The 24,747-nt window shown below is 46.9% G+C and overlaps 1 protein-coding gene across 28 annotated transcripts in view; it reads right to left on the bottom strand.

The window, feature by feature from the left end:
• Nucleotides 1-24,747, bottom strand: part of ZMYND8 (zinc finger MYND-type containing 8) — a 121,750-nt gene that overhangs the window by 67,710 nt on the left and 29,293 nt on the right. For 17 of the 28 annotated variants that reach the window (XM_033094351.1, XM_033094349.1, XM_033094354.1 and 14 more), the window contains 2 exons: nucleotides 10,846-10,994; nucleotides 2,797-3,015 (listed from right to left, as the gene is read on the bottom strand). In XM_033094351.1, coding sequence (XP_032950242.1) covers nucleotides 2,797-3,015; nucleotides 10,846-10,994 — 368 coding nt within the window. Of the gene's footprint in view, nucleotides 1-2,796; nucleotides 3,016-10,845; nucleotides 10,995-11,845; nucleotides 11,868-17,676; nucleotides 17,781-21,252; nucleotides 21,429-24,747 lie in introns of those variants that run through there. The other 11 variants (XM_033094364.1, XM_033094362.1, XM_033094367.1 and 8 more) reach the window with 4 other exon arrangements.

Genomic DNA, 24,747 nt, shown 5'->3' with positions numbered 1-24,747 from the left:
ATTAAGAAGCGTACCAATCCACTAATTACTCTATTTGGAAGTGTTTTTCACTCATGAAGATGACATAATCTCAGAAAGGTATAGGTAGGCAGAAACCCACAAGTCATCATTATTACAGCCTTGGGTTTCAAGAATGGGATGAAAGGAAAGGCCACTGGTGGTTTCAGGTGCTCTCTTCATATAATGAATAAGCCACTTATCTTGATCTTCTTCAAGGTTCTGGACTATCTTTCGGGAAAATGACAAAGCATTAACTCAATGACATCACTGATGGAAAGGGAAGAATCCAAGGGATGGTAGTGAACTAATAATAAATATGACTTAATCGTCTTCTCAACACTGATATGAACCCACTCAGGACATTCTGGCAAACTACACGAGAAGCACAATCTAGCTGTCTATCTCCATGGACAATAAATGTCATTTTGTAAGGGAAATTCCCATCAAAGGGGCTCAGAGAAAATGTCTAAAACCGGATTGCGCTGTGTTAAGTCTGGTACTACATCTCAGAGCTTCAGAATCCATATGTAGCAGCAATAACAAAAATAGCAAAGTCTGATGAAGTCAGGAAACACTTTTGAACCATCTGTGTAGGGAGAGCTGAGAAAAGTTTATTTGGATTTCAATTCCCTTCTTCCTATCTCTGGATCGTCCAAAAGGAACTTTCAGATGTGTCTGGTTGGTTGTCGAGGAAAAGGGCAACACAAGAGTCGTTCAGAAGCTGAAAACAGTACATGACGCAAGTGTCTCATTACCAGAGCCTGAAACAGCTCGTCTCCCCAGCTGACTGCCCTACCAATTCACCCCAGAAGAAAATCAGGGCTTGAAACCTTAGACATCGAACACCTGTTTGTTTGAATGCCTGTTCATTTCCAGGTAACCAACCATAGCGGAACACTTGGGTTGCCTGCTAAACTGTCATTCAGCTCCTCTCTGTCCTACACCTTTGACCCCTTCCTCCTGGCTGGCAGTGCCTGGTTGCCACAATAGAGACTAAAAATGCCAGACATGCATTTTTCAAGCCTTTTTTGCATGAGGACTGGCGATCCAATCCTGACCAATGAACCCAAGGGCAAGTCAGCAGGAGGCTAACGAGCAAAGTCCTTCTACTTGATAGAAAGGGAGGTGAGGGAGGTGGCCGGTTAGCTCAGTTGGTTGGAGCGTGTGCTAGTTGCACTAGGGTTGACAGTTTGATCCCCACGTAGGCCACTGTGAGCTGTGCCCACCTTAAAGAAACAAACAAACAAACAAACAAGCAATGTGAGGAGCGACTCTCCTCTTAGGGGGATTTTCGTCTAGCCACATGTAAGAAAACCCCCAGCAGCCATCCTAGCACCGTGAGGGAGGAGACATAACCTCTATGATGGAATGGATAAAGTTTGGTTCGGAACAAACTGCGGCCTGGCCCTGTCTCTGGGTTCTTTGTACACATGGTAATAAAACCTTATTGTTTCAGCTGACTTTCATCAAGATCTATCACTTGCAGCAAAAACATCTTCTCTGAGCCACCATCTGTTTTGCAAAATTACTAGACAATAATTTTAAAGAAGGGAAGGGTTGGTCAAGACAAAAGGAAATAGATGAAGGCTCCAATTCCCACATTAAATGTAGAAGAATGAGATCTGAACAAGAGGTTCTGAACAAGAGGGCTTCGCTGAGCAAAGCGGGTCCTACCCATCTCTCCATCAAGAGTACCCCAAGGAGTAACGGATGGCCATCTTCTACAATTTTAGGGGCCAAACAACCATGAAAATGTCATCATCCCAGAGACTGGTACCTAATTTCTTTTCAGATATTTCCCCTTTCCCTGCACAAAAGCACTGCCACACACAGTCCTATAGCTTGCCTTTTCCCCCCACTAAAGACAACTGGGAGGATTTCCCATTGCACACAGAGAAAGCTTCCCTCGCTTGAGATCTAATTCCAATATACCTTTGAAGCCAAGTGACATCCCAATATATTAAATGATTTTGTAGACGACATTCTTACTTTCAGCATTTTGAAAAAGCATCATAGCTGGATGTTGTACAAGAAGAGAAGACACCTCAGAAGAGTGAACATGGTAACCCCTGCTTCAAGTCTCTCTTAAATCTCAGTAAGGCTTCCTGGACCTCTTCGTTCAAAATGGAAACCCTGTACCCTCCTCACTCCCGTTCCTCATCTTCAATTCATTTTCTCCAGAATAGTCCTCTTCTAACACGCTGTGCATAACTGTTTATTTTGGTTTTTGTCCTTTTATCCTGAAAAGAATGGAATTCGTGCCGATTCCCTAGCACCTAAGAGGCACACGAGAAATAGTTGTTCCATGAATGAAAGCATCAGATGGCAACCACACGAACATACAACCAAAATTGGTCTTCGGAGTTTGGCTACTGCCAATGATGATTCAATGATGTCGCAGGAGACAACATCCAAGAAGGGGGAAGAAGCATGAGATCTTTTCAAACTATGCAAACTGTGAAAGGCTTATTTGTAAGTTCACTTCTGAAGAGTGAGAACTTAAGATTCTTCTGTTCATCACAGAAGAATCAGAGAAGGTTGCAGATCTTCCAAAGGGATCCAAAGACTCAAGAGGAAATCAAAAACAATTTTTCAGCGCCATTGTCTAAGAGCCGCAGTGCTGGGGGTCACTGCCAATGCTGGTCCAAAAAGGGGCTGAACCAGGACAGAGCAGGTGGAAGGCAAGAAATTTCTCTTTTCGACGTAGCTGGATGATTTGAAGAATTAACAATAAAAGGAAGAAAGAGAAAGGAGGAGCAACGAGGCAGATAATGCATTCATTCATCAGGAACTAACCTCACATTCAGGACAAAACCAGTCCCCCTCTGGTTCCGATGTCAGTCTCAGACACTTAGCGTGATAAACCCGGGGACAGAGCTCACAGCAAAGGACTTGGCCTTCCCGGTGACAAACCCAGCAGTAGAAATCATTTCGTCCATCCTGCGGTACAACATCAACAGGGTCTGTGGTGAGTGGCTGCTTCATATAGTAAAACGGACCATGTCTTAGTTCTGACTGAAATGTAGGCAAGAAAGACAAGTTTGGTTTCAAAACAAATGTGCATTCTCAAAGGGAATTTGAACAAAGACATCAATAACAACAAAAGAAAATTACATTTCACACATTCATTAAAAGGCTACCTTGGGTTACTCCACTAAATACAGAGGTTACAAGTCATTAGATATTAAGATTTTTTTTTCTTTCTTCTATTTTAAGAGGACGTAGATTGAAAAGCTGGTGTCTAGTGAGAGTTAACAGGCAGCCCGAACAGGATAACACAATGGCTACCACCCAGGTACACCTGAGTGCAAATTTCATCTCTACCAGATGCATGACCCTGGGCAAGTCTCTTAACCTCTCAGCTTCAATTTTCTCATCTGTAAAATAGGGATGACAATATCTAACTTCACTTTTTTTTGTGGTCAGGATTAAATGGGATGATTTAATATACACATTTAACACAGTGCCATCATTACTGATACTGCTGATAGAGTTAAGAGCCCAATGCATGGAAGTGTCAGTATACGAAGCCAACAAAAACCTGGCAGTTTGCAGTTTGCCCTGGGATTCTTTCAACAGCAGGGTTTTGGAGAATAGATCAATTGGATTTGAGTCACCAAAAAATGAGCACCCATTTTTTTAAGTCTACCCCAAATGCATCAAGGATAAAGGACTGTGAGCCAGCAAGGGCCTTCCTAATGCAGTGATTGTTAAAACATGGGCGGTCCTCATCTACTAAGAGCCACATCACCCACTTAAAACTAACAGTGGCAGAAAGATGAGCTAGGTGGCCGATTCCTGGAAGCCTGACCCCCTCCTATCCCAAAATATCAAGAGAAACATTTCTCTAATGATAAATGATAGAATCGAGCAAAGCCACACTGAACACACACACACACACACACACACACACACACACAAATCACCCAAAAGAAACTTATTAAGGAAATGTCTATCAGAAACCAGAAAGAAATTGTTTAGGAAGCATGAGAAATAAAGTCTGCTGGTAAACATCAAAATGGTGACTGGCCGTGTGACCTTGAGAAAGCTACTTAATCGCACCCACTTGAGCCTTAATTCCACGGATAATAGCTTAGCCACAACCATAGATAGTCCCTATCTTTGAATAAACCTCCTTGCATAACAAGGTTTTTTGCTGTCCTTCGTTTAAAACATTACAGTTTCCTCCACAATGACCTCACACCCTGGGTAGAGATTGCATAAATTTTGTTACCATTGTGAGTGGGATCGTTTTCTATTCTCTTTTCTAAAGAGTTATTGTTGGTACATAGAAACACTGTTAGATTTTTTAATATTGACCTCACATCAACAGTTATAATAGCTTATTGATTAAAAAATCTTATTCGGGCCAGCCCGGTGGCTCGAGCACTGTGCTCCTAACACTGAGGTTGCCGGTTCGATTCCCACATTGGCCAGTGAGCTGCACCCTCTACAGCTAAGACTGTGAACAATAGCTCTCCCTGGAGCTGGGCTGCCGTGAGCAGCCGGAGGTTGGCGTGAGCTGCGGTTAGCTGCTGAGTGCTGCCGCGGGCTACCATGTGCCACCGTGAGTGGCCAGCAGCCAGCGTGAGCTGCCGTGGGTGACCGTGTGCTGTCATGAGCAGTCAGCGGCAAGCGTGAGTGGCCAGCAGCCAGCAAGAGCTGCTATGAGTGGCCCACCGATGACCGGCGACCGACTCGGGGTTGGGGGGTGCAAGTCTCATAATACCAGCATGGGCCAGGGAGCTGTGTCTTACACAGCTAGACTGAGAAACAACAGCTTGAACCGGAGTGGGGGGAGGGAGAGGCGGAAGAAGGGGGGGAAAATATCTTATTCTCTAAGTAACATCAGTTTTGTCTGTTCACATCTATCATTTCTACACTACTTTTCTTTTTCCCTTATTTTAATGGTTAGGACCCCAAGGATAATGGAAAAGAGTGGTAGAGGGCGCAGGCATCCAGATCTTGTTCCTGTTTATACTGTGAGGTTTTAATGTTCTCAAAATGCCGGCTCTGTCTATATTCCTTGATAGAGAGTCTCACAGACGCTTACTTAGCAAATGCTTGTTAACTCATCCCTCGAAGGCTCTTTTGAGGGTGACTGCCTAATTCTTGAGCCCAGTGATTTCCCTGTTTCAGTTCAAAGTTTAAGGCAGAACACTCTACCTGGGTTTCGCAGAATAATCATCGTGTCGATATTCTTTCCATGTGATGGTTTTCAACATACTGTCACACACACACACACACACACACACACACCCATCTTCTTTTTATCTTCACAACCACCCAGAGGAGGACTCAGTACAGATACTATTAGACTTACTTGACAGATGAGAAAACTAGGTTAAAAAGACTTATCTAACCACGCCCCAAGCCCAGAGCCCTCTAACCTGGGTGTCACAGAATGTTCTCTTGTCCCTATGACCCATATAAGAAGATGCTGGGTGCAGAAGAGATTCTGCTGATTGAGTGACCCCCTCAGAGAACATTCTTTGTGGTTCAAAAATAACTCCTGCTTAATGAAAAAAGCTGGAGGGAAAAAAAAATCTGAAAATGAGTAAGATACTAGAAACATCATAGACTGAGACATGAAAAGATAACAGCTTCTAGAGCAAAGGTTCTTAACTTCAGCACTAGTGACATTTGGGGCTTGAATCTTTGCTTTGGGGGCAGCATCCCTGGCTATATCCAGTAGCACCCTTCCCCCCTCCCCCCTGCACCAAATTGTGACAACCAAAAATGTCTCCAGACATGGCCAAATGTCCCATGGGGGACAAAACTGCCCTCAGTTAAGAGCCACTAATGTGGAGGGTCTGCTATCTGCCTAGGAAAATAGTTGAGTTGTTTTGGGGGCTTGGAAGAGGAGGAGAAAGCCCTGCTGAAAAATGCAAGTGTGCATATGAAAGCAAGCAGAATTGTTTCTAACCTGAGTGGGGTCTTCCAGGATGCTTTTGCAGCTTCTGCAAGATAGCAGGGCAGCATATTTCAGTGCCCGACTTCCTTTCAGTTAAGTTAACAGTAGGACAGGAAGAGTTGTTAAGATCTAAACAAAACTGGAAGAATCGAATATGACGGCTAATCTCCCTAAGCGACCACCCGAGTCCTTTCTATCAGTAGAAGGCAGGGTATTGTCAGTTCCAAAGTTAAGTTTCCCCCACGTTCTTGCCCCCTCCCACACCTGGCTGGGGGTGGGTGTTCCTGGGACATCATGGGGAGTGAGTGCCAGGCTGCTCCAATCTCTTTTCAGGAGATTTTGTCCTTTCCTGAAGCAGCAACTGCTGCCAAGAACTAGCTCCCTGGTAATCTCCATGTCCATCAGATACCTGCCTTATCTGCTCCTTGTAAATGTTTCCTGCTCCATCAAAATAATCTGATAACAAATATGGAACATTTAAAAAAGGAAAAGCAAGTCATTTCAGGTAAAATGAGTTATGATTTTTTTTCCTCCCCCACATGTATAAGGTGTGTTACCAGCCTTGCTGGTAAGGCTAACAGGTTGCAACCTGTGCTATGAGAGGATAATTGCAGGCTCTGTGAGCAAAGGTTATTTCCCAGCTTCTTCCACAGGTTGGCTTAACAAGAAAATAGACAGGCTTGTTCATTCATTTCTGGAATACCTGAGTCTACACCAGGAGCTGGCAAACTTTTCCTACAAAGGATTCTATAAAGCTAGTACATCACTGAGGCGCTGCACGTCACGTGGGGTCTCAGTCCCCACTACTCAGCTCTGCCACTGCGGCACAAAAGCAACATGCACAGTATGTAAATGAATGAATGTGGCTGTGGGCCAATAAAACTTTATTTACAAAAACAGGCTCTGGGCCACAATCTGGCCCTCAGGCTGTAGTCTGCCAACACCTGGTCTGCCTGAGCCAGACAATGGGTGCTCGAGCTATGTGTACACACAGGGTACATGTCGGGTGGATGGGGGAGCTGCAAATTCAAATTCCTGCAGGGGGCCGCGTAGGTATCATACATAAATGAAAATAGCCCTTGCTCCAGCTTTTGTTCTCCTGCATTTGATAAAAGTATGGGTCTTGCAAAATATGTCTCTAAGACAAAGTGCCTAGCCCTGGAGTGTGAGGAATGGCACTGGCATTCAGCCTGGAGGCTGGGGACACAGCACGGAGGGGCAGAGCTCATGCCCACCCTAAGGGGCAGCTACATTCCGCTCCAGTGACCAAGGCAGCTAGGCGCGCACACACTCGGTCAGTGCTGCCTGATGTCAAGAAGACGCTGGCATTCCTGCTGTCTCCTGAACGGGCTCCATTGTTAATACGCTGCTCCCGTTCAACAGAGGATGTCTGTGAAATGTTCTAGTGTTTAAGACAACGCCTGAGCTCAACAAAATAAGTCCTAGCCCACCCGTGTCTGATATGTATACACACTAACTCTATACTCAAGGAGGTAAAGAGGGGCCCCCATGACTTTTTGCTATATTAGATCAAAGGCATACCTAAGGTCATTTTGTACAAATCTGTTCGCAGATTCTTTCTCAATCCTGATGACAAAAGGAAAGGAAGGAAGGAGGGAGAGAGGGAAGGAGGAAGGAGAAAACCTTCTAAGATAAGAGTGGTATTTTTCACTAACGGCCCTAATGTCATTTGGGGACAAGATATTTCTTGTCCCATCTACTATAGGGCATTTGGCAAACTGACCCTCCTCCACAAAATTCCAGAAGCATCCTTCCGGGCTTTGGGATGTGCCCCGCTGCAGTCACAAGAAAAAGCACCAACTTGTTTTCAAACCTTTCCTTAGGAGTGAAAGCACTGGACCAGAAGGCATTAAAAACTAATTATAAGCCTTGGAATACTTTTTCCCCTAAAAATAATGTTTTAAAGCTCTTCTTAAAACTCTCCTGAAAGTACTGAATTCCCAATATATGAAAAATGGGTGAAACAGGATTCCAGTCTGAAAACTCAACCTACATCTCCTCTTGGTAATAAAAGGTCTCTACCAAAAATTGGAAAAGTACGTTTTTTGTCTGTTTATTTTTATAAGGCCAGAATGGCTTTCTTTTTCGAACCCTAGAATACAGAAAGGAAATTAGAAGAAAAAGAGGAAGGAGGTAGAGAATCTTGATATATGCCAATCATCAAAAGAAGTCAAATTCCTAAGAGAGCCAGAGGCAGAAGGAATGAGCAAAGCAGGCAGCATACGACATTATAGGGAGCAGTGGGGAGTGTGAAAAACCAGAGCACACAGTCCCTGCGTCTAAGGGGGCAGGGTCTAACTCAGCTCCAGCGACTGCTGGATTTTTCTGAGTTTTTAAGAACCTAGAAATACAAGCTGTTATTTGAAATCTCATGATCTTCACATGTTGGCAATTGATTGAAGTTATATTATGTTGGTCAAACACAGCATTTGCGACCTACAATTTGGCTTTACTTCCATAATTTTTTAATTGCATAATTCTAACAGAAAGCAAGAGGACAGGAAAGGGAATGGAAAAGGAAAAGAACATATCCAGAAGAATTTTTTTTAAGAAAGGATTTAAGTTCCCCTTAGGAAAGCAGATCGTGCATGAGGGAGACTGCCCTTTCTATGCAAACATTATATGCTACAATGAATTACGAAGTCGGGGTCAGCAGTTTCTTCTCTTTACAGCTAAAGCTATTTCTCCTTTGCCAACTCCTGGCTGTTCAGCCCCAGGGAGTTTTAGATCTGAAAAACAAACCTACAATCAACCTTATGATGGTCCTAGTCCAAACCCCTATTTTACAATATAACTGAAGCTCAGAGATAGGAAAGCAACTGACAAGGTCACACAGCGAGTTCCCCAGATGCAGTGGGGCTAGAAAGAGCCAGGTCTCCAGGTCTGAAACACATTCCCTCCGGTGCCACGGGTCTGTAAACGCTTTTATCAGTACTACAGATGACGGATTACTCAGGACCATAATCACGCCCTGTGTCCAGTCATCCACACTCTGCTATTTTCCACATCCTCAGCGCGTTCTGTATTCATAAGCTCACCCCGTGTCAAACTCTGGGGCGACAGTAGCCGCCGGACACTGGCCACTTTTCTAAGGCTGCTAGCACTGAGGAGGACACAGATTTACAAACACATCATTGTGGTCACGGAGGTTGGGGTTCTAGAAATGGTATTAACACATGGGTGGGGAAGGAAGAGAAGAAAATGTGGGAACTGTCTACAATGATCAGCCCAAAGGCAGCTTCTTACTCGCTGTGAAGCCTGAGGAGGCAACTTAACCTCTCTGAACCTCTGTGTTTTCATGTGTAAAATGGAGATGATGACAGCCCTTAATCACAGTTATGATACACATGAAGATTAACGCAGCTACCTGAAACTAATATAACGTCAAATGTCAATTATAGTTCAATAAAAAATTATCAAAAAAGAGTAACACAGGAAAGGGCTCACACCAGGACACGGCACCCCCTGCAAGTGCCGCTTTCTGAATTACTGTCACCAATACTATGATGTGTTTTTCAAATTGCAATCCCCCAAAACATTTATGTAGGACCCACCAAGTTTCTTCTCCTACAATGGGATTCCCGACTCATTAGACCTGCGCTCTCTGACACCTGCACTACAAGCCACAGATAGCCACTTAAATTTCAATTAAATTAGAAATTCAGTTCCTTGGTTACATTTGCCTTTTGCAGGTACTCAATGGCCACACGTGACACGTGGCTGTCGTTCTGAACAGCGCAGTTCTAAGGACATTTCCAGAGCTGCTGTTGAATTATTTCATGTACAGCTTGTGTGGTGATTCTACTTAGTCTGGCTTCCTTTTTATTACTATTTATGTCATTTAGTTCAATTCATCTCCACAACAACCCTGTGAAAGGAGTAGTAACATGTCATTGTCCCCATGTCAGTAGATGGGAAAACTAGGCACGAAGAGGTTAACTTGCCCACAGCTACAGAGCTAAAGCAGAGCTGGCATTCTGCTATATAATTTGAGAATGAAAATAGATTAGTGTGCAGACACGTATCCCTCTCACAGTCCTGGGCATTTAACCGTTGCGAGGTCTCTTCCCACGAAAGCAGTAATCTTGCTTTATTCAACCTCAAATCCCCACAGCCCACTTCGGCACTCTGTGACACATGAAATGCATGAACCCGGCCCGAGGTATCCTAGCTGAAGTGGTACCAGAACCAATGGGTATCCCGTTTCCTCCGATGCTAGGAGATTTGGCCTCAGGGTCCACTAAAGCACCTCTCATTTTTTTTAATCGGAAATATGTCTAGCCTACCTCAGAGAATTTTAAAGCTATAAGGTTTCTTAGGCAAGATCCAAGATGGCGAATAGATGGTCACATCTCGTGGATTGCTCCTGGCTGCCCAGGGAGGGTGGGGGTGTCTGTGCAAAATGATAGGGATGGCAACCAATTACCAAAGTCCACCGAGACTGATGGGTGGGGAGAACAGCTGTCTCTCACTGCTGACCTAAACCCATTATTTTACAGATGAGAAAACTGAGAACCGAAGGGAGCAAGCCTCAGCCACACAAACACCTCCAGGCAGAGTTGGGAACCATCTTACTGGCCTGACCCAGGAGGGAAACATCCTCGGGCCACAATCCTCAGGGCAAACAGGCCTCAAGTGTGAAAAAGAAACCCAAGGAAAAGCCCCCAACCCTACAGCACAATATCTTTATCTCGTCTGCATCACTGCCCTGGCCCCCAAACAGATCTGAAAACCCACTAGAAATTTCTACACAGGCCCATTCTGAGCTGCCCTTTTTGTCCTATGCAAATGACAGCCAGAGTAAGGCAGCTTGCTAAACACTGGCTATTAGAAAAACCCGGAGAGCTGCAGCGCTTGCCACTGCAGCCTTTGTCCCTCTGGTGAGGACACCATTCCCAGTGGCCCTTTACCTGCTCTTTATTGTTACTGTTCAGTAAGCCGGGTTTCTTTTTCTTTTTCATGGGGCTTGTTGATGTGTCCTGTGGCGAGTGACCATTGGAAGAATGCGGAGGGCTGGGGAACTTTCTTTTCTGGGCCGCTCTCTCTGTGGAGCCAGGATCTGAAAGAGACACACAGGGCCACATATTTTAAAGCAGTGAGGGAGACCTAGGCCTCCTCAGGGAGGGGGTGTGTGGGACACGATGCATTTTTGCCCCCAATGCCATGTTAGTGTTCCTCCTAGAATACACTTACCCACCCGCCTCTTCTTTGCCTGTTTCAGAGACCAGTCTTTCTTTGGCCTACATAGCATTTTTGTAAAAAACTTTAATTCACTGCCAAAATATAAAAATTGAAAGACTTCATAAAATAACCTAGATTTTTGGATTCTCTTTAAAAAAAAATAAAATAAAATAAAATAAACAGATCAGGACCATATGGCAACAGATAGATCTGAACACCAGCCAGCCATTTTTAGATGGAAATGTGCTGTCCATTTTGCCACAATCCCCACCCTTCCCTACAGTCTCCCTGTTGACAAGGCCATGACCTAGCTACCACGAGTTGTCACACGGACACAGGTACTGCCCTCATCCCAAAGAAATATTTCTTCTCCACATCCATTCCTGATGGCAAAAGCAGGAAACCATAAAAGACAGACCAGGAAGACCACATGCTTTAAGAAAACAAAGGCAAACAGACTTGGTGGAAGACAACATTTATTCATGTATATCAGGCTAACAAAGAGTAACTATGCGAAAAGAATATAACCCACCGGAAACTGATGGCCCGGCCACCAGGAGGCATTATGTTTGCAACTCTCCTCCAAAGAGACCAACACAAATTATACTCTCACCATTTCTCACGTGGAAAATGCCAATCCCCACCTTTGTCAACCCATTCTTCTCTATTTTAATTCTCCCAGAATCTCATTTAAACACATATACACTTCCACCAGGATCCAATCTTCACCTGCAAGGATGTGAATCCATTCCATACCCGATGGCTGTCTTGTTAGCTTAGGGATGATATATTGGCAAGGCCTCCGGGCGCACCTTACATTCTGAGGACTGAAAGCTACAGGCACCAGAAGAGAGAGCTATGCCGAGAGCACAGGTGATGGGATGGGATGGAATGTGGAATCCGGAAAGATGATTATCCCCCAAAGGCAGCCTGACGACGTCCCTCCTCCAGTTTTAACTTTCAAGCAAGTCCCAGCATGCAGGCTGTGCTGTGTGTCACAGTCCTCAGTCTGGACAGGAGCTGCTGGGGGCAGATGAACAGGGTCCACTATGGCCACAGGCAAGGCCTCTCATGGTTTACTTTAGACTGAGAGGAGGAGCGTCTTCTGGCAGGCTCACAAAGGAAGACAATAAATGGCTGTCACAAAATCCAGTCCGCATGATAGAACTCTCCGGTCTCGCCAGACAGGCTTTGGGAAAATCCTGAACAAATGTTCAGGGTGCCACGCTGAGACAGCCCCGAGAGGAAATTAAATGCTAACCACAAGCACCTTGAGGGAGAACAGACCCCAGAGTTCAGGGGATCGTCCCACAGACATCAAAACGGAGGCCAGGAGAGCCCAAAGGGTTGGCCCAGAGGCACACAGCAGCTAGTTAGTGAGAAAACTCACTTAAAAGTTGCAGCCGGGGATGGGCCCATTCCCCAGAGAAAACCTCCCTTCCATTCCGGCAGGAGTCCTCACCCCACTCCACCATCAACGGGGAAACTCTCCCTTTCTCCTTCATAGCCTGCCCCTAGAAACACAGTCTACAGACATAGTCACAGGGGAGCAAAGCACACGCAAGACGATTCCGGTGTGTGCTGTACCTAAAACTGGAAATGACTGAAACATCCACAAATAGAGGATTGGTCTAATAGTACATTACAGCCATACAGTGGAATATTCTGCAGCCGTTAAGAGTAATGAGGCACCTCTACATGAATGACAATCATGGTGACCGATGTATGACAAATCTCCAAGCTTCTGCAGCAGGTAAAAAAAGCAGCACCATGAACAGACCAACACACACACACCCCAAAATATCACATCTATGTCTCCCTTTTTGCATAAGCCTAGAATATTCCTGGATGAACTCGAAAGTATGATAGAACTCCAAATGGAGATTGGCGGTTGCCTCAGGGGAGAGGACCCTGCAGGAGTTGGGGGAAGGGATTATTTTTCACTGTGTTACCTTGTGTACTTTAATATTTACCAAGTGCCTGGACAACTTTATCAAAATAAAATAAATAATGAAGTCCTTAGGAAGTTCTGTTTCACATTGAAAGAGCAGCAGGTGCAAACCAAAGCCAGTAATGAACAAATGACGGAGGCCTTATTCAGGGTAAAAAATGTCATCAGGTGGACAAAGTTGGGGCCAATCACGCAGGCTTGTGGACCAAACGAAGGTGTTTGGGATTTGTTCTACATGGATCTGGTAAACCCAAACATCTTCGCTCCCGGGTCAGAGTATGAGTGTTGAAGGTGTTTGGGGGACTCCAAGGAGAGGTGTCCCAGGAGAAACGGCATCCTGACTAGGCAAAAATTGAAAGCAACTGGGATATGTTTTGATTTTGTATGTTTTGTTCCGTTTGTGGGTAGATTTTGAAAGAAGAAAAAGGACATGAGGCAAGACACACCAATGCGACAGTTAGGGAATGTTTGGGGGGAAAAATAAGTAGTGCATTTCGATGTTTCTCAATGGATCGCTCAGTACTGGGTTCTGGAAGTCCTTCATGGCGAGGACCCCCTCCATCTCCTGCCACCAGTACTTCCAAACACTGTGACAACTAAAAGCACCCCCCCAGACTCCCCAACACTCCCAGGTGTGGTAGGTACTGCCGAGCTGGGACATGGACGTGATGGGTAACAGCACTGCCCAGCCCACACCTCGTCGGCCATTGGAGCCAGAAGGGGCACCAGCTCCTTCTTGGGCAGCCTAAGTTCCCCACCTGCAGCTGCAATCCCTGGGACGACGGGTTCCCGACGTGTAGACCCCACCATGCTAGCAGCATCAGCGGCTTCGCCTGGGGCTTTGCGAGAAAAGCACATTCTCAGGCCCACACCTGATCTACAGAACCAGAAACTCTGGGGAAGGGCCCGACCATCTGGGGTTTAACAAGTCGTCTAGAGGATTCAGTTACAGGCTAGTCTGAGATGCTCTAGGGTGTGTGTTTGGGGGGTAGAGTCGGAGTTCTCAAGCCTCGAGAGTTCTCAAGCCTCTCACCCTGTTAAACCGACCTCCTATCTTTCCCACAGCTACCTGTGGGGTTGGTTCAGGACTGGGGAAATAGAAGCCCATCAAGCAAGGAGGCGTGGCGAGAGAATAAACACAGCTAGACAGGGGACGACGCCAGGAGAGTCTCCCTACTTCTCAGGACCCCAGGGCCACACCTGTAAAATGCGAGGCGAGTGGAGAAAGCAAACAGATCAGAACTTCTTACCTGGAACTCATGAATGTGCTTCAGGGACCCATGATCCACGTTCTGGACATGGATGCAATTTCCTGGGAAGAAGGGCCATTCCTACTGCACCTCCTCAAAGGTGTCATCAGCAGTAAAGATTAAAAAGTACAGGGCTGGCGGGTCATCAAGTCCCTTTTGAACTTTCAAATTCTTGAATTCCATGGGAAATGGGTGGGGGGGTGGGGAGAGGGAGAAGGGGATCGAGAGGGAGAAGGGGATCACTAGAAGTGAACACATTTAGAGCTGGGAAGGAAGCTTTGCCTGAACCCACCAAGAAACAAACGGGGAAACCAGGGTCCTGCTCGGCTAGAGGGGAGATCTGACCCAAGGCTGACCTTCTAGTCTCAGCAAAAGGCAAAAACCCCAATTCTGTTCCTGATTACAAACATATCGACTCCCTCCAGGGTTGATAAAAGAGTTCGGCAGCTGCATCCAAGGAGTAGAAATTTAATAGGTTCCGAACAACAGACACATCTGTCAACAGCAGAGGCTTTCAGTGAAGGCTCTCAGGGAGAAAAATTGGGCAACGCTGGCTGGATTTAGCGTCCTTGGAAGGTATGGGACATCAGGTCAGCATTTTGGCTTGAAAACCTACCCACTCCAGTGGGGGCCAGGCCTCTGGTGGGGATAGAACGGTGGGTGGGGAACCTTGCTGTAGTCATGGCAACAAAGCCGCCTTGCGGACCTTTTCCAGAAAGCTGAGTCAACTTTTTTCCTTCTTTAATGATTGAATTCTGAGGAGGATGCATTGCCAAAGGCACTTCATCTATAGAAGTCCCCCCTCCCAGACTGAATGACCAGGGAAATGCGATCACCTTTGCTCTGAAAGACCTTCTGTGACATAGCAGGACCTGCGATTCCACTGGGTTGGCCCACCAGCAACCCTCTGGCCTTCCGCCCCCATCCCCCCAAAATAAGTCTGGTGCTGAAGGAGTTAACATAAGCGAGGGTGGAGAGCTGCCTAGAGGAAAAGGACAGAGCAATGACTCAGGAAAACAGCTTGGCATGGAGCAGGAAGCAGCATAATTTTCCCCTCCTTGTGACATTTCACTGAAATCTTAATAAAATTGGGAGGTCTGTGGATATTAGGAACCAGGCATGGGATGAGATGGTTCCCGAACCTGTCTTGTGAACCGTCAGAAACAATCCCACTCAGCCCTTCCTAGATGTCCCTTAAGAGACGCCTTTGGTCAAGACAACCCAGCCTCTTAGCTTTCCTAAGCCACAGTAGTAACAGTTAAGACTTTCTTTTCTTACACATAATGTACCAGGCAGTGTTCAAAATGCCTTTCGTGTCCTTCCCTCTAAGTCACTGCCCAAGATCACACAAGGGGACGGGCTGGGATTTGAACTCACGCAGGGCCTCCTGCCAGGGAGGGGCTTTTCTCAGCTCTGGAATAAGACGACTTTCTAATTCAGAATCTGTGTTTTAAGAGCACACTCTCATTTTGCTTTTCCCTGCAGATGGTGGCATAGGGGGTGAGGATGGGGTAGGAAGTCAACAAGGAGCTCCAGGAACTGAAAGTAAGGTGGAAAATCATGTGTCACTCACTGATGAACGCCAATCTCTCAAAGGCAGCCCCCAGGAAGCACATTACCTCCCAATCTTGGGAAATGGTGGCACCAAAACCTGGCTTAGGCCACAAAATTGGCAGGGGAAGGGTCTCCATGGCCATGCCCCTCCCCCGACACTCCTTTCCAATCTCCATCCAGGCCTCCCCAACAGGCCACAGCAGGCAACCCCACCCCCACCCACATCTGGTGCCTGCGTCACAGCCGTTCTCCAGAGTCTAGGAAATGACACACCATTAAGGGGAATTGTCTCCTCCAGAGAGGGAAAGGGCCCCAGCTGAAAGGCCAGGCTCTTCCCCATAAGGACCAGCCCCGTGGTATGTTTTTGTGTGTATTGAATTTCCTTAATGATGTCGACAGCAAGCCTGCTGGGACCCAAATGAAAAGAGAAACTTGGTCAACAGGCAGCACGGGCCACAGCAGTAGGGTGACCAACTGTTGGTTGGCAGGAGATGGACAAGGTGGTCACCCTACAGGGAGGTTGGGGGCACAGATTCTGACAGACGTGGTCCAGGTGACACAGGCAGGGTGCTGCAGTGGTCGGGGGAGCCTAGTTCTGCTGCCCAGCCCAGCAGAGTGGCCTTAAGAAAGCTACTTGTGGGTGACCAGTTAGCAAAGTGGTTAGAACGTGGTTCTAATAACACCAAGGTTACCGGTTCAATCCCCGCACGGGCCACTGTGAGCTGCGCCTTCCTTCAAAAAAAATTATTTCACTTCTCTGTGCCTCCATTCTTCCGTAAGATGGAGATCATGGTACCTTGTGACGTTATCAAAGGACTGAACGAGTTAATTCATGTGTAGCTGTTAGTGTAATACCTGGTAGAGTACACACTCAATAAAACAGTAGCTATTTTTTTAAACCAACAATCATTCCCCCTCCTCCTCTTTCTCCTACACTATCCCTCTCCAAAAACACAGCTGGGTTTCTCAGAGGAGCATTTTAAATTAATGCTACAGCTTCAAAGTCATGGAAACGCCAGGCTACATAAAGTGGAGACCGGAATCCACCCAGGACATGATCTCTCCATTTCAATCCGACTGTGAAGAGTCCAGGTTTCCTCGGGTAACTGCGAGGGCAGGGTCGGAGGCAGAGGCCTGCACTGGCTCAGGCACCAAGGGCAATGGCAGCCACCCCTGCTGGGAACCGCCAGCCGTCACCATAGCCTGCTTCAAACATGACCACACACTGCTCTCCCAGAAGTAGCAAAGCAGGGCAGCTGGTTAATCATTTCAAAGCATTTCCCAAAGACACAGAGCAGGTACCCAGACAGGCCTCCCTCCCCAGGAATCCTGTGGCCCTCTCCAGCCAGTAATTACATCATAATGGAACAAAAGCCCAAAACTTCCTCCAGGCCCAGAACAGAAATGAGAAATCCGGAGCAAAGGATGGGGGGTGGGGAGGGAACACGCCCAAGTGACCAGGAACAGGAGCGAAAACAAATCTCAAGAGACTAGTTTGCCCTCACACTGAACAGCCCCCCTAGACCCACAGAACATTGGAGATAAGGCCACAGCCCGCTGCGTGGGGCCGGCCACTGCCTCCTCCAGAAAGGGGGCTCTCGCCTAAAGCTGGGCTCCTTAAAAGGTCTCCGGCATGTGAATGTGAACTTCTCATCCACACCAGGAAAAGAAGGGCTGGAATGGAAATGAGGCCGTGGGACGAAAGGGTCACTCTCCACTTGGGTAAAGGTCAATGTACCAGGAATCCCAGGTACCTCAGATGCAAAGCAAGTGAGGGGCAGGTAACCCTGCGTAGGGGCACTTACCTGCCATTGAGAAAGCTCTGCTGCTCAGAGGGCCTCGTCTCTCTTTTAAAGAGAACAGAGGCTCACACACGGCAGACATTCCTGCTTCCGGATCCTCAGCAGCCTCTCCCAGGGGGAGGAGGAAGAAGCCAAGAGGACAGGCTAAGAGTCACCACTTACCAGGCCAGCCCGGGTCTAATACGCGCTAGGTCTCCCAGCAAGGCCAAGGACACCCTCACCTTTCTGTAATCAAGCAGTCTGGGGCAGGGCGATGTGGCTTCATGTCCCCGGGCTTTGGGCTCTAATTTATCACACTGGACAGCTAGCAGCTCGGCTAAGCTAAAAGTCTTCAGCGCACTGAAGCGCCATGTTTTCCACAGGATGGGAATAAACACAGCAAATTACAGTCGTCTTCTAGCTGGAGCGAGAATACCAGAGGGGAGTCGTGGTGCTTTGCATTGTGGAGGTGTTTTTAGTTTTTTTAATAACTGCTTATTGCTTCAAATTATCTTTAGTTCTGATGTGCCTCTCCTAGAAATGAGAAAACCATCTTCCTACTATGTATACATAGTGTGTCAGTCAGTCTCTCTCTTTCTCTTTCTCTCTCTGCGCCCCCCACCCCAACTTTCTCTCTTTCTCTCTCTCTCAGGATGCAGAACTGGTGATTAAAGGTACATTCATATGTAAAAGGTGAACTTCCAAATTCCAAAGCCTCCTGGCAGGACAGAAATTGCTCCAATCCAGGGAAAAGAGGCTGATTTACAAATGAATTCACTGTTTAGCCCTCAACAACTTAGAGGCAACTGCAACCACAGCAGCCCTTTCTCCCCCACAGCCGGGATGAGGCCTTCTGGAAAAACGACAACATCTCAACAGGAATTTCCTGATTCAAGAATGCCAAGCTTTTTCCAACTTTACAAAGAGGGGGAGGCAGGGCCCAGCTCCCTACTAGAAACCACTGCACCCCACCCACCCCCTGGGCAGGCCCAGGCCCAGAAAGCTGTGTCCCACGTGTACACATATATAGATTGGAGGCCCTTAAAACCCAGTGAAACCACCACACAGAAAATGTGGAGTAACCGGTTGGTTGTCTACGGCCTCTTACATGATAGCTGGTGCGCAGGGGGAGCTGGTTCTGCGAGCTGAAACCCGTTTGCATTATTTATTCAGGCTGCTCCGTGTGGTGGGCCCCACCCTCCGGCCCAGCTCAGGTTCTGGAAAGCTCAGGCACTGGTGGGTGGCTCTGCAACAGCAAGGGGGAATTGCAGCTGCAGAGGGCCAGTGCAGAAACAAAAAGACCACTGGGCTGTCTGACAGCAGCTGACTGAAGAAGAAAAGTGGGCTGACAGGAGAAAAGGGACACAGAGAGGCTGCAGGCCCGGGGCAGATGAGGGGAGATGGTTGCTGGGAGCCGGGCAACATGGCCCACTCGTCCCAGGTGGAGGTCTAGCTTCTCTTAGAGCCGGGGGAGTCCATGAAAACAAGAAAATTCTCTAAGACACCAGGGAAGAAGGTACAGGCCCTTTACAGTCACCTCACCAGGTTCCTTTGGGGAAGCGAAGATTTCAGACCCGCGATGTTACCCAATTAATTACCCTGCTTCTCGTCACCCGGATATGGGTGCGGGGGAGGAATTCTAAGAATGTGTCCTGTGGCCCATGGGCCTGGGAGTGCCCAGGAGGGCCAGCATGACCCCTGCAGGACGCCTTGTGGGAGCCAAAGATGGGAAGCAACTTCAATGGCAACAGGGACAAGAGATGCAAAGCCTCAGTGATGCTGCCATAAAATGGAATAAAGAAGGAATCACATCTTTATGTAGCGGCATGGAACCAAATCCAAGCAACAAAAAGGCCAGAAACAGAAGCTGGTTGAAGGAAATAGGAGCTGTGTGAGCTCTGGCTTGCAAAGCCCTGCAGGAACACCCAGGACACCAGGCAACACTGGACTCCTTTTAGAATTAATTCTTTCTGATCACGTTCGCGTATTGAACTCTGTAAGATACGTTTAAGTGGCTCTGGGGAAAATGGATGACAACAGTACTGACATAAGTCTCCCTATGTACCAGGCATCCCAGCACCTGACACACAGAAAGAGCTCAGAACATGCCCCTGGCATTAATCAGGTGCCACTGTTAAGGGGCTCGGGTGTTGAGAAGAGTGTCAAGCAGTGGTTCTCAACCCGGTGTCCCCCTAGGAGACCCTTGGCAATGTCTGGAAACTTTTTTGGTTGTCACAACGAGGCAAGGAGAGGGGATGTTACTGGCATCTAGCGGGTAAGAGAAGCTAGGGCTGCTGCTGAACACCCTACAATACACAGGACAGCTCCATAACAAAGAATAGTCAGGTCCAAACTGTCAACAGTACAGAGGTTGAGAAACCCCGGTGTAAAGAAACTTCCAGTGAGCTGCCAGGCAGGTCCAACCTTGTGTAAATATACCACCCACAGAGGTGACAGCACCCACTACATAGGAAAACGATGCCTAATGTTTCACCTGGCGGCCTGATTTCAGATTTCAAAGAGAAGCAAACAATGAGACCAGAGTCAATCAACAAATAGTCATTAAGGAACTACTAGACATCTGGGCTACCTGGGGAGCTGTGGGGAAGGTCCCTGTCCCCGTGGGAGGACAGCCAGAAACAAATAATAGTAATAACAGTTACCTTTTGTTGACCACTGCTGTGCAGAGGCACTGTTCTAAATACAAATATCAATTTACTTGCTCCTCAGCACAATTCCACAAGAAGGTGGGGACTAAGTGTCCCCATTTTGTTGATGAGAAAACTGAGGCCCCGGGGAAAACAAGCCCATGCTGAAGTGGCTAGTAAATATAAAATGAATGTAGAATATATTCAATATAGAAATACAGAATAAGAAACTGATTGGAGATGACAAAAAGCAGAGCAGGAGAAATACCAGGAATTGGTGAATGCGTATTAGGGGAGACAGTATAGCCAGGAAAATATTTCTCTATTTCCTTCTCAAACTGGGTTCATGCAATTCCAATTATTGTTTACTAAGAAACTACTTTACACATCCTCCCAAGAATCCCACGAGGTAGGAATGGCGTTTGGACCCATTTTACAAGTGAGACTCAGAGAAGCAAAGTCGTTTCTGTGCTGTAAGGCACTCAGGTCGAAGCAACACTCCAGGGACTCCATCACAGCTGAGTCTCACTCCAAAGCCCTTATCTGCACCAGTCACCTGCCTTCCCTAGGGCTGTAAGTGCCACCTGGTAATTCTTCGTCACTAAAGGCATACTTGGTGCTGACCAAAGTCAGCACAACACCAGTGTGGGGGCTCTGGACCCACAACCCTAGGTCACAATCCAAGCCCTGTCACCTGCCAGCTGTGTGTCCTTTGGCAAGTTATTCAGCCTCTCTGTGCCTCAGTCAATTCAGCTGTAACTGTTAAAATACTCCTAAAAGGGTTGTTAGGAGTAAATGAGACAATGCATACACAGTAAACAGCATCTGGCACAAAACACTACCAGCTATTACTATTCCTATTCCCCGGCTAGGGAAGGAGGAGCCAGGGCAAAGAAGAGACAGTAACCCAAAAATCTCAAACCAGTTTCCCCAAATCTTTTTCTATTTTCACCTTGTTTTGCACCGGCCACACTCTTCCCAGCCTGCTCCTGAAAAAGGTTCATTGATGAGAATCACAAACATTTTAAGTCTCTTCAGGCTGGCACAGGTTCAACCAAGCCAGGCTCAAAAGCCCTTTAGGGCTCAGGATTTCCACAGATCAAAGCGAACATTCCAGGTGGCCCACAGTCCCAGCTCCGCCCTTCCAGATTGAACTTCAACCCCAGGCCTCCCCCAAAGGCACTCTCCTCCCTAAAATGAGGCTCCTGGAGCCTGGGAGGGAGCTGGCCTCAGAATGCCGGTGATCTGCAAAATGCACTGAGAATGCCAAACCTCACAGGGTTGGGATAAAAGCAAGCGCCTACGTGGTGCCTGCCTGGCAAGTGCTCTGCAAAGGGGTGTTCCTTTCCCGCCCACCGTCACTTCTGCCTGTTCGGTCCAGCCTTTACAGTTGTCACCTTGATCCAAGTCCCACGACTACTCACTTACCCCTCTATAGTAGCCTTCTTCAAACCTAAGTAAGACAAGCAGTCCCCTGCTTAAAACCCACCGAGGGACTTAGATACCCAACGTCTGATCCAGACCTCTAATGCCCCTAGGGATCGGGCCCTGTCCACCTTTTCTCCTCCATTCACTCACCCCTCAACACAATGGTCTCAAACAAGCTGAACTCATTTGCATTTGCCGTCCCTTCTATCTAGAATGTTCTGTGCCTAATCTTCCCATAGTTGGCAACTTCAGCTCAAACGTCACCTCCCCAGAAAATCCTTCCCTGACCACCCCCCCGCCTCAGCCCTTCTATTATATCATCCTGGAGTCTTCCCGCGCGCCTCCCCCCCGCCCCCATTTTCACTGCCATCATCTCTAGCTGAAAATGCTCGGACACGATTTTCCGTTTTGCTGGCTCACTTGTTTATTGTGTCTCCTCCAGAATGTGATCTCCGTTTTTCTTTCTTTGCTATGGCCCGGCGCCTGGCGCACAGCCTGGTTCACAGGTGGCCCCAATACACACATGTGACCCACTAAATGAGTGGCAGGAGAGGGTTAACAAAGCTATGAGGTGTGCTAAGCAGACCTGACTCACAGGAAACTCCAGTTTTTCTTCCCTGGTTTAAGAGTTTCTCGCGGCAAAGCAAGAACACAGGCAGGTTGAGAAGTCCACAGGGAAGATGACACGAAAGGAAGCCAGGCCATCTCAGGGTCCGAAGCAACGAGAGCAGGAAATTCCCTTTTCAACAGGTTCTCAGCCATTCTTGTGTCTTGCCTAAAGAGGCCATTCCCCCAAAAGTAGGGGATTAAATAAGGATTTATATCCTGAACGTGATGGGCCCAAGCAGCTAATAAACACAATTTCTGAGAAACCAAAAGGGGAAAACTCTTGAAGTTTTCTTCTCTCAGGCCACCTACTTCCCCGCTCCCTCTGTTCTTCCTGAGGAGAGCTATTGTTTCAGGACCATTTAGTGTTTTTAAAAAAAATTTTTTTTTAAATAGGAATGACTTTCTCCAGGGAAAACACTCCCCACTGGGAGACAGACACACACACCCCCATATCCCCCCCCTGCCCCCCTGCCGCCCCGTGGACCAGTTAACTGAATTCTTCAGTCCTGATTCTCTGCCCTTTTTTTTTATCAGACCCTTTTAAGTCTGGGGATCTCTTTTCAGCACCTCTGTAATCCTTGAGATGAATCTAGATTTTAAAGATTCTTATTTGTCAAACAACTCTCACCAACCATTAATATATCTGGTCCCAATTCAAAAAATAGCAACCTGGTTCGAAACACAATCCCCAACTGCTGTGTAGGGATAGGGAAGTTACTGGAGGGTGGTTAAGGAGGTGAAGGACAAAACGAGGTCATCCTCATTAGGAAAAGGGCCCTAGCGACAGCTGATGAGATGATCCAGTGATCTAGAAGGGAAGCAATCACCAGGAAATCAGTCTAGGGGAACCTAACAGCCACGGTCTGGGCCAGAACCTAACCCACTGAAGAACCGCAGGCTGACTCCAATCCACCTACAGCTGGGTGATTCTTTCAAATTTGAATGAGTTGTCAATATTTTAAACTCGGGAGACACGGTGCTTAGAAATCCAGATTTCTAGTTTCTCTTAAACAAAACAAAACAAAAATCAGAAGATCCCACCACGCAGGGCCCCCCATTTCCACATGAAACAGTCCTCCAGGCTGCCCTCTTCGGATGGAAGGCGAAATTCCCATTGGCCAAGGTCTCCACTATTCTTAACTTTCACATAATTAAATTTCACCTTGAACATGCTTTAAAGGCAGAGTAAAGTGGAGAAGGGCAGTAAGGTACATGGAGGGTTGAGAGACAAGGGATGTTTTCCTAGAACGGCCAAGTTCTAGAAAAAAGCTCATCCCCATCACAGTATATGTTTGTTTACATTTTCACAAACACAGAGAAGGGGAAAAGCATAGATGAAAACATAGCAAACTGTTAACACTGCATACCTGGAGAAGGAGGATTTTTAGCTTTCTCTTTGTGTATTCTGGCTTATTGCAAAGAGATCCACTGATTCTATCATTTGAAAACAGAAATCCCATGTGCCATTTTCCCCCTTAAAGTTTATGTATATTGCTTGGAAGAGATTCTTTATTCGAAACACATTCATGGAGCAGCTACTAAAAATCGCCAGCCCGATATTTGTCAGAGAGGTCAGAGAGATCTGGTCCCCATATCAGTCCAGGCGACGAGACTCACAAGTAAGTGGCTTTTACAATAGGGCATTTGGAAGGCTGGGGAGAGAGAGGGCCAGTATATCCTATATTTTCCCTCAGCCAGTGCCCAGATGCCAAGGGGCCTGGCAGAAAGGCCATTCAGTGAGGCCTCAAGAAGAAATGCCAACTCGGGAAGATAAGAAGACAGCCATGTTCTCTCTTGGCAGAACTTTTCTTAAAAGATCAGACCCAATACAATAATGATTTACTGAGCATGTTCTGTGCTGTCCCTGGCTAATTCAATAGTTTCCCCTATAGCATGAGGCAAAGCACTCACAACGAATCCATTAATGTATTCAAGTAATTAGAGCAGTGCTGTCCAATAGAACTTTCTATAATGATGGCAATGTTTTATATCTATGCTATCTAATGCTGCAGTCTGTAGCCACGTGAGACGATTGGGCATTTGAAACGTAGCCAGTTGAGACGGAGGAAGGAATTTTTTTTTAATTAATGTAAATTTAAACAGCCACATACAGCCAGTGGCTACTTTATTGGACAGCAGAGCTGTGGAAGCCCAATATTGAGCAGACAACGATGGAGCAGAACACGGCAGCACCCTCCAGCCATCCTAAATGCCTCAGAGGCATAACGATCTGAGGCCTAGCAATGTGTACTTGCATTTGATTCCTCCTTTTTCAGCCTAGGCTTGGAAATTCTCAGACTTTTAATATGCATAACAATGTCTGAGCAGAGCTGATGAGTTTTTTCATGGGCAATTTAAGGGACTTTCCAGGGTGATTTTGACTTGGGAAGCTAAAGGACTCCGCGGTAGG

This window comes from Rhinolophus ferrumequinum, chromosome 23 (assembly GCF_004115265.2).
Source record: "Rhinolophus ferrumequinum isolate MPI-CBG mRhiFer1 chromosome 23, mRhiFer1_v1.p, whole genome shotgun sequence".
Taxonomy (NCBI): Eukaryota; Metazoa; Chordata; class Mammalia; order Chiroptera; family Rhinolophidae; genus Rhinolophus; species Rhinolophus ferrumequinum.
The sequence above is the reverse complement of the archived record's forward strand: the minus strand, read 5'-3'. Positions and strand labels throughout refer to the sequence as shown.